This window comes from Rhea pennata, chromosome 2 (assembly GCF_028389875.1).
Source record: "Rhea pennata isolate bPtePen1 chromosome 2, bPtePen1.pri, whole genome shotgun sequence".
Taxonomy (NCBI): domain Eukaryota; kingdom Metazoa; phylum Chordata; class Aves; order Rheiformes; family Rheidae; genus Rhea; species Rhea pennata.
In genome coordinates, this window is record NC_084664.1 from 22082485 (window position 1) to 22096857 (window position 14373).

The 14373-nt window shown below is 38.9% G+C and overlaps 1 protein-coding gene across 4 annotated transcripts in view; it reads left to right on the top strand.

Annotated features, from left to right (window-relative positions):
- Positions 1-14373, top strand: part of NSUN6 (NOP2/Sun RNA methyltransferase 6) — a 29271-nt gene that overhangs the window by 4996 nt on the left and 9902 nt on the right. For all 4 annotated transcript variants that reach the window (XM_062569052.1, XM_062569053.1, XM_062569050.1 and 1 more), the window contains 5 exons: positions 1825-1904; positions 6329-6438; positions 8839-8992; positions 10651-10732; positions 13731-13850. In XM_062569052.1, coding sequence (XP_062425036.1) covers positions 1825-1904; positions 6329-6438; positions 8839-8992; positions 10651-10732; positions 13731-13850 — 546 coding nt within the window. The remainder of the gene's footprint in view (positions 1-1824; positions 1905-6328; positions 6439-8838; positions 8993-10650; positions 10733-13730; positions 13851-14373) is intronic.

Genomic DNA, 14373 nt, shown 5'->3' on the forward strand with positions numbered 1-14373 from the left:
GAGACATAGAGCTACTGGAGAGGGTCCAGTGTAGGGCTACAAAGATGATCAGAGGGCTGGAGCATCTGCCCTACAAGGAATGACTGCGAGAGCTGGGCTGAGGGGGGATCTTATCAATGTGTATAAGTACCTGAAGGGAGGGTGTCAAGGGGACGGGGACAAACTCTTTTCAGTTGTCCCATGTGACAGGACAAGAGGCAATGGGCAGAAATTGAAGCACAGGAAGTTCTGCCTGACCGTGAGGGGGAATTTCTTCCCTGTGAGAGTGACGGAGCACTGGACCAGGTTGCCCAAAGAGGTAGTGGAGTCTCCTTCTCTGGAGATCTTCAAGGCCCGCCTGGACGCAACCCTGTCTACCATGCTCTAGGTGACCGTGCTGAGTAGGGGGGTTGGACTAGATGATCTCCGGAGGTCCCTTCCAATGTTACTGATTCTATGAATCTATGAGTCTGTGATTCTATGATTATTTTTCTTTGTATTATGGTGGAAGGTAGAGACCTTAGTTAGGATACTACTGTAGTAAATACTGTACAGACTTTATAAGCCTGGAGAAGACAACAGAAATAGATTAAAACTGTATTTTAATATAAAATATTCATAGTGTTTATAATGTATTTTAGTAAAGATTAAAAGAGAATGAGTTTATATTTCATTGCACATATTCATTGCTTATATTTAGGAGCTTGAGAGAATTTGTATGTTCAAGGAGATGGGAGCCAGAGTGGTGCCCTGCAGCTGTAATTTATTTACATATTTTTAATCTTTAGATTTTTTTATTTTTACTTTTCTTACTTAAACATTTCTTTATATGATGATATGAAAGCTGTAGTATTTAAAAGGTAGATTATTTTGAAACTCTATCCTAGTTATTCTCTCTGAGAAGATCCAGTTCTTCTCTATGTAAATTATTAATGCTCTAGTGGGTGTACGGGAAGCTATTACAGGACAGGAGCCAAGACGTTTCTATGGTGTAGAGGGAGTTGACAGCATTCGGTTGGCTGGGATGGTAATGAGTTAGGCTAGTTTTAACTTGATTGTGGAAATCGATGTTGCAGTATGATATTTTACTTTAAAGGAAAATGCTGTGCTAAAAAATGAATTAAGACAGGTTTTCATAAACTTTTTGTATTTTTAATTGTCATTGTTAGAAAAAGAAACTGCATAGCAGTTTAATCCTTCTTAACAACATTATGCTTTTTTTGTTTTAGAAATATCTTTATTTATCAGATGCAAACTAATTCCTTGTTCAGGAATAGTTTTAAAATGCCAAGCTGTCATTTTTTTCAATTATACATGTGACAGCACTCAGTATCCAATCAAAACTAAGTTGAAAAAAAGAAAAAAAATAGTTTTACAACTTGGCATATTAAGTAAAGCAGCCAGTACAAGAATACAGTTAGCCAGTGGCTTATTATTAATAACATCAAAATGTTGGCACAGACACTGACTTTTCTGATGGTGTTAATGTGACATGATGATAACTTGACTCAACCTTCTTCCAGAAGAAAGGAAAAGCATGTGGTAGGGATATGGGTGTTCAGGACTCTGTTGCACTCTCTGTAGTGAATTCTCTCAGTGAGCTCCTTTGGGGCTTTGGTATTTAATATGTTATTAAATATTTAGCATTTTTATATCAGTATTTATTATAGATACTATCTCCTGACACAGCATTTCCCAACTTCTCTCAACTATTGTCACTATAGTTTTTATACAGCATACAGCTATAAATTATGGATAGAAAATATTTTTCAATATAATTAAGTACTTACATTAGCATTTGTTAATACTGTTTAATAATTATTATTATTTTTTTTAATTTAACAGCAATTTAAAGGACTATGTGTTCCAATTCTTGAGCACCCAGAAATCCAGGACATCTTATTAATTCCTGTCATTGGACCCAGGTTTGAAATTTTCACATTTTAGTCTTAAAATGCCACAACGTGTGACTTATTTACAGATTTAGTGTTAAAACAGTTGTCAGTAACTCACTATAATTAAAGTATAATTGTTTATTAAGACCTATTGGACAGTCTGTATCCTCTCCAGGTCAAATTTTGGTCCTTAAAAGATGCACAAAACAGAGAATTCTTTCCTCATTTATGAGATGAACTTTTAACAGGGAAAATGTAATATAGTTAGATTTTCTATGGGAAGCCTGGAAGGTGGCAGACTGAAGAATGAGGCTTATTTTTGGGGGTAAATAGAGCAACAGGATGAGGTAGCTTAATGGAGTGTTTTCTTCTGCTGGAATCAAGTCCACAGCAAAACTTTAGGGAGACTGGCATTAGTAATGTGGAGAGGAACTCCTGAGTCAAGTTTACCTCTTAAAGAATGACCAGTTGTTCTTCATTCTTAAGCTATGCTTGGATATCCCTCAAGTTGCCTTTGTATGTGTCCCTTTGGAGTTTCTTCATTGCTTTACTGAATTCACTGATGGGCATCTTATTTAAAGTATCATGTTGAAGACTACAGGCTATTCACGTTCTGTGTCTACTATGATTATATCAAGACTGGCAAGCAGTATAGCTCCACACGGTAAAATAGCACTTACTGCTTCTTTTTTTCCATCATTCACATTTAATTCTATTTTTGTGGGATATCTTTCTTTTTGTGTTTTAGTAAGTGGTGCTAATGATACAGAGAACAAACTAGAAACAATCAAAGAAGACTTCAAGGCCTTGGGCACGGTGGTCAAGGGTCTGGAAGCCCAGGTGGTATTTTCATCGGTCCTGCCGATTAGGGGGAGGCATCGGAGGAGGAGTAGGAAGATTTTCCAAATCAACAACTGGCTACGCCGCTGGTGTTGGCAACAGGGTTTTGGATTCTATGACTATGGAACATGGTTTGAAGATAACAACTGGTGGGGAGAGATGGGATTCACCTCACCAAGTGGGGCACGTTTGCCTTTGCCAACAGGTTGGCCAGCCTAGTGAAGAGGGCTTTAAATTAGGTGGTGGTGGTGGGGGGTGTCATACGGACAGGGTAGACAACAAAACACAAGTTGGGTTGGGGGTCCTCCAACGGGTGCAGGCAGCTGGGCATGTGCGTTGTCCCCTAGCTATGGGGAACCCCTGTACACCCTCTCTGGGAAACCTGCAGGCATGGCTACCTCTTTGAAATGCCTGTACACCAATGCACGCAGCATGGGGAAACAAACAGGAGGAGCTGGAGATCTATGTGTGATTGCAGGGCCATAATCTTGTTGCAGTCACGGAGACATGGTGGGATAGCTCACATGACTGGAATGCTGCCGTGGATGGCTATGTGCTTTTTAGGAGAGACAGGCCAGGAAGGCGAGGTGGTGGAGTTGCTCTTTATGTGAGAGAGCAACTGGAATGCATTGAGCTCTGCCTAGGGGTGAAGAAGGAGGAGGCAGTTGAGAGCTTATGGGTAAAGATCAAAGGGCAGGCTAACATGGGGGACACTGTTGTGGGTGTCTACTACAGGCCACCTGACCAGGAAGAGAAAGTTGATGAGGCCTCCTGTAGACAGCTGGAGGTAGCCTCACGATCACAGGCCCTGGTTCTCATGAGGGACTTCAACCACCCTGACATCTGCTGGACGGACTACACAGCAAGGCACAAGCAGTCCAGGAGGCTCCTGCAATGCATTGATGATAACCTCTTGTCACAAATGGTGGAGGAGCCTACGAGGAAGGGTGTCCTGCTGCACTTTGTCCTTACCGACAGAGAGGGACTGATTAGAGATGTGAAGGTTGGGGGCAGCCTTGGCTGCAGTGACCATGAGATGGTGGAGTTCAGGATCCTGCAGGAAAGAAGTAAGGCAACAAGCAGGATTGCAACCCTGGACTTCAGGAGAGCGAACTTCAGGCTCTTCAGAGACCTAATTGGTGGAATCTCATGGGTTAAGGCCTTAGAGGGAAGAGGGGTCCAGGAGAGCTGGCTAGTATTCAAACATCACTTCCTCCAAGCTCAAGAGCAGTGCATCCCTATGAGTAAGATGTCCAGCAAAGTGGGCAGGAGATCTGCATGGGTGAGCAAGGAGCTCTTGGCCAAATTCAGACAGAAGAAGAAAGTACACAGAATGTGGAAGAGGGGACAGGTTACTTAGGAGAATTGTAGGAATGCAGTCAGAGAATGTACTGGAATTGAGCTGGAATTGAGTCTTGCAAGGGACATTAAGGACAACAGGAAGGGCTTCTTCAAATACATCAGCAGCAAGAGGAGGACTGGGGAAAATGTGGGCCTGCTGCTGAATGGGGCGGGGGCCCTGGTGACAAGGGATACAGAGAAGGCAGAATTACTGAATGCCATCTTTACTTCAGTCTTCACTGCTAAGGGCAGCCCTCATGAATCCTGCAGCCTGGACGTGAGGGAGAAAGTCTGGAGAAAAGAAGACTTTCCTTTGGTTGAGGAGGAAAGGATTAGAGACCTTCTGGGCAGGCAGGACATCCACAAATCCATGGGCCCGGTTGGGATGCACCCACGGGTACTGAGGGAGCTGGTGGATGTTGTTGCCAAGCTGCTCTCTCTTTGAAAGGTACTGGAGAACTGGAGAGGTGCCTGAGGACTGGAAGAAAGCCAGTGTCACTCCAGTCTTCAAGAAGGGCAAGAAGGAGGACCCAGGCAACTATAGGCTGGTCAGCCTCACCTCCATCCCTGGAAAGGTGATGGAACAGCTCATTCTGGGTGTCATCTCCAGGCATACAGAGGAAAAGAAGGTGATCAGGAGCAGCCAGCATGGATTCACCAAGGGGAAATCCTGCTTAACCAATCTGAGAGCCTTCTCTGATGGAATGACTGGCTGGGAAGATGAAGGGAGAGCAGTGGATGTTGTGTACCTTGACTTCAGCAAGGCTTTTGACACTGTCTCCCATAACATCCTCCTGGATAAGCTCAGGAAGCGTGGGTTAGGCGAGTGGACAGTGAGGTGGCTTGAGAACTGGCTGAAGGGCAGAGCTCAGAGGGTCGTCATCAGTGGTGTAGAGTCTAGTTGGAGGCCTGTGGCTAGTGGTCCCATCCTGTTCAACTTCTTCATCAACGACCTGGATGAGGGGACTGAGTGCCTCCTCAGCAAGTTTGCTGATGATATCAAGGTGGGAGGAGTGGCTGATACACCAGAGGGCTGTGCTGCCATTCAGAGAGACCTGGACAGACTGGATAGTTGAGCGGAGAGGAACCTCATGAGGTTCAACAAGGGCAAGTGCAGGGTCCTGCACCTAGGGAGAAATAACCCTAGGCCCCACTACAAGCTGGGGGCTGACCTTCTGGAGAGCAACTCTGCAGAGAAGGACCTGGGAGTGCTGGTGGATGACAAGTTGACCATGAGCCAGCAATGTGCTCTTGTGGCCAGGAAGGCCAATGGTCTGCTGGGCTGCATTAGGAAGAGTGTTGCCATCAGGTGGAGGGAGGTGATCCTGCCCCTCTCCTCAGCCCTGGGGAGGCTTCATCTCGAGTACTGTGTCCAGTTCTGGGCTCCCCAGGACAAGAGAGACATAGAGCTACTGGAGAGGGTCCAGCGTAGGGCTACAAAGATGATCAGAGGGCTGGAGCATCTGCCCTACGAGGAACGGCTGTGAGAGCTGGGCCTCTTCAGCCTGGGAAAGAGAAGCCTGAGGGGGGATCTTATCAATGTGCACAAGTACCTGAAGGGAGGGTGTCAGGGGGACGGGGACAAACTCTTTTCAGTTGTCCCGTGTGACAGGACAAGAGGCAATGGGCAGAAATTGAAGCACAGGAAGTTCCGCCTGACCGTGAGGGGGAATTTCTTCCCTGTGAGAGTGACGGAGCACTGGACCAGGTTGCCCAGAGAGGTAGTGGAGTCTCCTTCTCTGGAGATCTTCAAGGCCCACCTGGACGCAACCCTGTCTAATAAGCTCTAGGTGACCGTGCTGAGTAGGGGGGTTGGACTAGATGATCTCCAGAGGTCCCTTCCAATGTTACTGATTCTTTGATTCTGTGATTCTAAGTGTACATGTAATTACCTTCTTCAGAATTCCTGCTGTTTTAGAAGAATATAGCAGCTGTTAAACACAAAAAAGTCACTTTGCTATCATCTAGTCTGAAATGGGACAGATCTGCATTCTAATATAATTTATTTGTATTCCAGTATCACGTTTGAAGCAGTGGTTTCAGAATCTGTATTACCTGGAAGAGTGGTTTCCTTTTTTGTTTCTGTCCTTTGCTTCCTCTGAGACTAAAATGAATCTTTTAAATTTAATACATGATAGTTAAATATTTCTCCACTGTATTGCCACAAAAACATTTATGTTTATTTATGAACCACAGAGGGGAGGGGGAGAGGAGAAGGGTAATTTTTTTTTATTAGGATTTTTTTTTAACTGAACTATATTTTATATTTTTAGGCAAGGTATAAAAAGACATGCATCTGAAGTCATTGTTGGAGCCCACTGTGGTTATGCAGTACTTCGAGGAGCACATGTATATGTCCCAGGAATTATATCTACCTCAAAATGTAAGAGTTCTTTAAATACCCTCAGTTAGGTTTTAGAGGGAAAGTGTATCACCCATTGATGGCAATTTCCAATAAATAGAATGCCATTTTTTGTTCTATTCACAGCTGAAATGAATCTTATAGTTGTAGTATGTAGTAAATACATACTTTAAGTTTATCTGGCTTTTGTTTGAAATTTTCACCACTGTTGTGCAAAACTAATAACAAATTATGTATAATAATTTCTCATTTGGGCTATTTAACTTCCTTTTTTATTACGCAATTCCTAGCTGAATTATTAGTTCTCAAAGGTTCTAGTTTCTTCTTATTTTCATTTGAAAATATTTTAAGCAACATATCTAAAGTGAAACGTGGATTTTTAGATTTTTTTTTCTTTAATAGCAACTATGGTAGCTTTTAATAACCATCTTCAGTAAAATAAACTTAGAGAAGTTTGTCACGTTCCACTCTTGGCAAAGGAAAAAGGATTGCAGCAGACATATCTAGGTGGTATTGGATGTATGTTGATTAATTGCCATTATTTCAAGACGTCCTTATGTGCTCACCAAGGCACTTGACTTTATGATCCCATAGGATTCTAAATTCCAGATCTAGAAAAATGTATTTTTTTTTATCTTTTGGCAATTCATTTGATATTGTATGTGTATGAGAGATTTAGATCTATTGATGAGAAAAATCTTCAATTTTAATGGCTCAGGTTCTTAAGAAATGGAAATATGTATTTTTCTGTCTTTCTATGCCTGAGAGACAAGATTAAAAAAAAATCTCCTACATATAATCTGATTGCTTAGTGTTCAATAGCCTATTGAAGCAATGCTATTTATTTTGCCTTTGAAGGTCAACTTTATGTGAAACCGATACAATTTTAGATGATTCACCTCATTATTCTATTGTGCTGATATCTTCTAGTTGTTATGGTTCTTACTATTAAACAGTCAGAAAAATATTTTCCATCCACTTCATTCCTATTCAGGAAAAACCTTTAATAAGTGCTTAGTTTTAAGCATATGCTTAAGTCTGTTTCACAGAGCAGGAATGTTTTTCAATCTAGGACTTGATAAGGAAATAAGTGTATTGCTGTAGCAGCTGTTGAAGCTGCTTTGAGTTTAATTTAACTAATCAATATCTAAGTTTTAGGTTTGATTTAGGGGAATGCCAGTGTAGGCACCCAAATGATAAAAAAGCTTAAGCTGTAGCAGTAACAAATTTTGAAAAGATAATTGTTAGTGAGGAGTAAAATAAAAACCCCTTGCTTTTGAATACTGCAAAAAATCATTGACAAATATGCTGGATGGAAGAGTTAAATAGCTGAAAGTTTTAGTTATGTGAAGATTAAGTAGATAATAAAATGTTTTGGATCACATTTTATAAGAAGATAGCTAAAAGTGAAATGTTTAGTAGATACTTAACAAATATTCCATTTAAGAATACCAGGGCATTTTTCCATTTTAGGAAGGCCCCTTGAAAATAAGTAAAAGAAAGATTCTTAAACACAACTCTCAGAATTTCTGGGAAGCTGTACTATCTTATCTCTTGCATCTTATGGCTGCTCCAGCCAGTCAGCTACCTTGGAAATGCCACTTTGGAAAATGGTTTATTGCTGTCAGTGGTTGCTTTTATTTTTAAGTATATTTTCAGCCAGGCTGTACATAAAACAAGCTCTCTTACTATTCTATAGAATCACCTAAACCAACCCTATTTCCCATCTATTTTGGTTCCAGTTCAGAAAGATAGTTCAAGTCACTAGGACTACATGTTTCTAGAGTTTGGTGTACACTTATGTACATAACTGAATTGAAGAGGCAAGCTCTTTTAGAGGATTATTCAGAACAGCAGTTGTGTTAGAGGTAGGAAGAGAGGTGCATCTGAGAAATTGTCTCCACTGAGAAATACATTACTACTTGTATCAAAACAACAGTTAGAGTTTAAGCAGCTTTTCATCAGCTATGTTCTACCAAGCTTTCAAAGGTCATTAGGGAAATTTAGTATTACTGTCTGAGTAGAGTAATTGCTCTAAATGTGAACCACTGTGGTTTAATATACTTGTGTGCCTACAGTGCACACAGAGGATGAAATCCCAAAGAGTGGACTCAAAACTCATGAGGGACTATGTGGTGATAGAATAAACAGAGATTTGTCTAGCCTCTTACAAAGAAAGAAAACAGAGTCTGATTTGTAACTGAGAGTCTCTCAAAATCTAGCTAGTTGGTAACCATCATTCACCACATATACTTTTAAACCTAAAACCAATGAGTCTCTTGTGTAGATTACAGGAAGTCTAATTTTTGCTGTGATACAAGAGCTGGAGTAAGTAGTCTACTTAAAGTCCCAAAGTATTTGGTCACTATTGTCTTGTCAAGTATAAGATTAATGTCAAAATTTCTCTTCCTCTTTGAACAGTTTTGAAAGCTGGAGATTTGGTCTCAGTGTATTCTGATATTGAAGGGAAGTGTAAAAGAGGAGCCAAAGAATTTGGAGGAATCAAAGTTTTCCTTGGAAATGGGATTTCTGAACTGAATCGCAATGAAATCTTCAGTTCAAATGGCCCACTGAAGTAAGTCCATGGTAACTGGAATTTACACCTACAACTTTGGAAAGGGAAGGGAGGAGATGGCAAGGTGTTTTGAAATGTTCTGTACCATCTAAGAAGCCACATGATGGCTTTGTTTAAGACCTATATTGACAGGTCTTAAGACACAGAAATTTTCAGCATCTTTTGGGAAGTTTTAGCGTTTGGCAATCTAATAGGATTATGCCTCCTGCTGTCTCCTATAACTTCACAGCTAAGTATGTTCGTATGTGTGGCTGCTTGTGCAAGGGAATCTTAATTATGGTTAAAGTCCTACAGTAAGTATTACCATTTCAACATTTAGTTGCGGAATGGGTTCCACATACCAGTTTACTGAAAGGAGTAGTAAAAAAATGGTTTCTCAAAAAAAGTTTTAACTAACATCTAACTTTATTAACATAATAAAAACAGAAGTGACAAATGTACTTTGGCAAAATTCCATTTTGGTAAATTGTTCTACTACCTTGCTATTTGGCTGAAATGCAGCGTTGCCCTCCTTCCTATCGCCTAAGAACATTTTTAGAGTTGAAGGTTAGGTTCGTTAGGTCAGATATCTTCAAAAAATGTAACACCATTTGCCAGGGTAGTTAACTAATTCAAGGTTACTTGCTCTTCTATTTTATTGCCAAAGCTTATGGTTTGTTCCTTTTCCTCTCATCTAAAACATGTACAGAAGCAATGTATAAACAGCATTATATCAAATTAATGACTGAAACTTTACATAATCAGAATAAACTACAAAAGATTTAGTAAAAAGGATGACATTGTTAGAGGATTTCTGATGTATTACAGCTTGAGTATAGTAGAGGTAGGAGTAGCATATTCCTATTAAGTTGATGACATGGAATGATAGTATGTGACACTAAATATGGAGTCTGCAAGTTTGCTTTTTTGTATCCATCTTTATCATGCAGCTCTGCAAAGCATATGCAAAAAGTTACTAATTCTTCTTATCTTCAGTAATTTATGGTATATTTTTCAAGTTCAGTATTATTTTTCTGTGTTGTTCATTTTCTTGTTTTACAATTGTCTTACCCTAATAAAATGTATTACAGATTACAATTAAATGAACCTCATTCCTATTTAAAATTTGGGTTGCTCCTAAATTTAAACAGTTGCTTTGCAGGCAAATTGGTGTTCCTTAAGGGTTTAAATGAATGTTTTTCAGTTATTCAACAAGAATCTGAGACATTTTATAAAAATGAAGGAAGAACTAAGTAGAAAATTATACTCCAGTGCCTGTTGCAAATATGACTAGCCAAAAAGGAGTTATAGACCAAAATTAACATATTTAAATCATATTAAAACATATGTTTATGCATTGGTTTATGTTATTGAGGCTTTGATTAGATATCAGCTTGCCACATGTACAAAACAGATTAATTTACTTTTTGCAAATTATATAGATAGTTCCAATTTATAATGCAGCATATTTTCTTATAGTTTATCCAACATAATGTGTCATTTTAAAGACTATCACATTACAAAATTGTAAAGTGTTTATTTTATTTATGAATGCTTTTATGCTTTCATTTTTGTAAAATTTTGCTTCAGTTTGTTTATATAAGCATAATGATTTAAATTGAATAGTGTTAAAAATTATAAATCTGAGTAGTTGAAATAAATTGTTCCATGTTTTTCAGTGGGATGGGCATAAGAATGATAGAGCCAGTCTACCTTAGCCCTTCGTTTGACAATGTGCTTCCTAGTCATTTGTTTTTACAGGTATGTTTTTTACAAAAAAAAGTCTGTGCTATTCACAGAATAAATATCCCCTTAAGTGTTCATTAGGACTCTATATACTCAGAGTGTATTATTGCACCTAATTCACTACTTAAAGAAAATGAATTATTTAGACTGAACACAGTACCTGCATGTAACTGGTTTAATCATACTAACTCCGCATCTGTGACTTTAAAAGAGATTTTCACTTAAAAGTGTATAATTTTTTTTGTTCAGATATTCTGCAAAGATTTTTCAGTTTCTGGAAACTGCCTATGACCTCTGAAATATGTCCCTCCTTCAGTGTACATCCTTCTGTAGATATATCCCCAGATATTAGGCAGGTTTTAAGTTGAAGGGAACATTCACCTCTTTTATCCCTAGTGGAAAAAATCTATTTGAACAAACCAAACATGAAAAATCTTACAGTAGCACAGTTATCACTACCTTGTACCTTAAAAGTACAGTTTCCAAAGAATGACAAATTACTTTGATATTTTTATTATGAGAGCCAAGAACATTCTAGTCAGCTTTTCTTTTTGCAGTTTTATTATTTAAGGAATCTATATTCTTTTCACCCCAAACAAATCTGGTTAAAAACAATGCTCAGACATGACAATTGGGTGTCAGTGCTGTGCTGAAATGTAATATTATAAGTAATTAATATAAGCATGAACACTTCTCTGGGTTTAGAACAAAATCAAGCTATGCAGCACTTTTTTAAAGAAAAAGATAGTGATTTGCATCTGTAAATGTAAATTTTAGCTCAAATAAACCCTTGTTCAGAAGTATACTCTTACATTCTAAGTTATCTCCTCATTTTATTTGTATAACTGTCACTCAGATGAGTAAGTAAGTCTTTTATTACAGTACATTGTCTTATTCCTCATTTCTTCCATCAAAATCAGTACAGTACAGTTATTTTCAGGTATTTGTAATCAGTATTTTTAAATGAGAATCAATGATGTCTTCTAGTGTGAGCAAAAAGAAGTTTGTCGAGCAATGTATTATCTGATGGCCTGCAATAAAGGAAAGTCTTTTTCTTGCCTTGTTCATGTTATCAAAGTTTTTACTTTCAAGGGACAGAATTTGTAGAGACAGCTTATTTGAGACACTGTACGCATGTGAGAATTTAACTTCCGTATGTTAAGGTCTGTATTTTATTGGTCGAATTTAGTTTTGGGTGCTCACCTTAAACACTCGGTTTAGAATTGCATAGTAGTTCAAAATTCCTTTCATTTCTGTTTGAAGTGTACATTTTTGATATTTTTTTAATATCACAGAATAGTTGAGTTGGATGGAACCTTTGCAGATCTAGTCCAATGCATGATCCCCTTGTCAAAGCAGGGTCATCCATCCCAGGTTACTCAGGACCATTCCCAGTTCAGTTTTGAGTATCTCAAAGGATGAAGACTCTACAACCACTGGGCAACTTCTTCCAGTGTTCATTCACTTTCACAGTAAAAAAGTTCCTCCTTATGTTCAAGTGCAATTTTCTGTATCAAAATTTGTGCCCGTTGCCTCTCGTTTTGTCACTGGATATGATTGAGAAGAGTCTGGCTTTATCTTCTTTACAACCTCCGATCAGGTATTTGTACACATGGATAAGATCCAGCTCACCCTGAGTCTTCTTTTCTGTAGTCTGAACAGTTCCCGCTCTCTTAGGCTTTGCTCACATGACAGATGCTCCAAACAGTCATCTTATTTGCCCTTCACTGGACTTGCTTCAGTATATTCATGCATCTCTGGTACTGCGGAACCAGACCTGAACACAGCACTCCAGATGTGGTCTCACCAGTGCTACGCAGAGGGGAAGGATCACTTCCCTCAACCTGGTGGCAATGCATGTCCTAATGCAGCCCGGGATGCTGCTGGTTTTCTTTGCCACAAGGGCACATTGCTGGTACATGTTCAACTTCTTGTGCATTAGGACCCACAGGGCCTTCCCTGCTAAGCTACTTACCAGCAATCTAGCCCCTAACATATTCTGGTATATGGAGAGTTATTCCTCCCCAGGTACAAGACTTGGCATTTCCCTTTGCTGGGCTTCACAAAGGTCCTCTGCCCATTTCTCCATCCTTTCAATGTCCTTCTGAATGGCAGCAGAACCACCTGGTGTATCAAACACTCCTCCCAGTTTTGTGTGGTGTGTAAACTTACTGAGGGTGCACTCTGTCCCATCATCCAGGTCATTAATGAAGAGATTAAACAGACTGGCTCCAGTACTGATGCCTGGAGTACATCACTAGTGCCTGGCCTCCAGCTGGACTTCATGCTGCTGATTTCAACCCTTTGAACCTGGCTGTTTTGACTGCAATTTGCTGTGTATGAGAAGAAGGCCTGCACCCGATAGTATTAGCACCTAATTAGTGTTAATTTTTTAATACTGTGCATGGGACTTGAAATTCTGCTAACCAAAGGCAAAAAATAGTAAAGAGAAAATAAAACTTTTTATACCTTTCTGTTCAACCAAATTAGAAGACAATCTCTCAGGGTATGTTTGTAATTTTGTAAGATGTTAATACTGCAGACATTGCACCTTATTTATCTTTGGTGCATTTGTTCTGTTTATGCAAGTACAGCTTCTCTGTACTTAAACTCATCTAGTTAAAAATCCTGCCTATTCATCTAATTGTTTGCTACTAAATACACCAATATATTCATACAACAAATGTTCCAGTAAACAGATCAACCTAAAATCTTCATAATATACAGAGCTGCTCTATGTCTGTCATGGTATCAGCCTATTTAATTTTGATTCTTAGCATTGTGTCCTCAGTCACAAACCCTTAAACTTCAGTCACAGATACTCATATATGGTTTTAAATAAAGAAGGGCCTCTGTGGACTTCAAACATACAGTTTTTCATATTCTGATATGGAATTAGCACCAATATCATAATCATCTTCACTGTCAAATAAATTTTTTTTCAGTGTTTGTCATTACTTAATGTAAGACTTGATATAAGACTTAAATTCTCCCATTATTGTTTTTATGGTAGAACTTGCCTTCTGTGGTTGTGAGCCACATTTTAAACCCTCAGCCAGGAGAGAGAATTTTGGACATGTGTGCTGCACCTGGAGGAAAAACAACCCATCTTGCCACGTTAATGCATGACCAGGTAAGAGAAGTCATTGAGCATTTGATATCTCAGTGAAGAAAGTCTGACTACTGATCGTCGGCACAATTCACTTACCTGTCAGAATCCACAGATAAGTTAGAAGAGCAAAACACTAATATTTGGACATTCTACTTACCAATTTATTTTGCAGCCCATCAGAGTTACTGAAACGGGCACAAATGTTTTTATCAAATACTCACCATCACATTTAAAAGTTTATATTTGTTACAAACTGACCTACTGAAACATGTTTGATTCCCCTTTTTAAATTATCTTATTTTGTTTGTAATGAAATAACATTTGTAACATGCAGGGCAAAGTTACTGAGGAATACACTGGATTCACAAAATTGAGGATATGTGGAAATCACGGTTTGCTAAAGAGTACCAAAAAATATGTAACTCTTTACACAAAAATGCCAAAAAGCTACTAATCCAAGGAACTTGCAGTCTCAGATCACATCTGTATTGCACAATTCATAGTTTTTACTGAGAATTTCTAGTGCAAACTTACCATTCTAAGG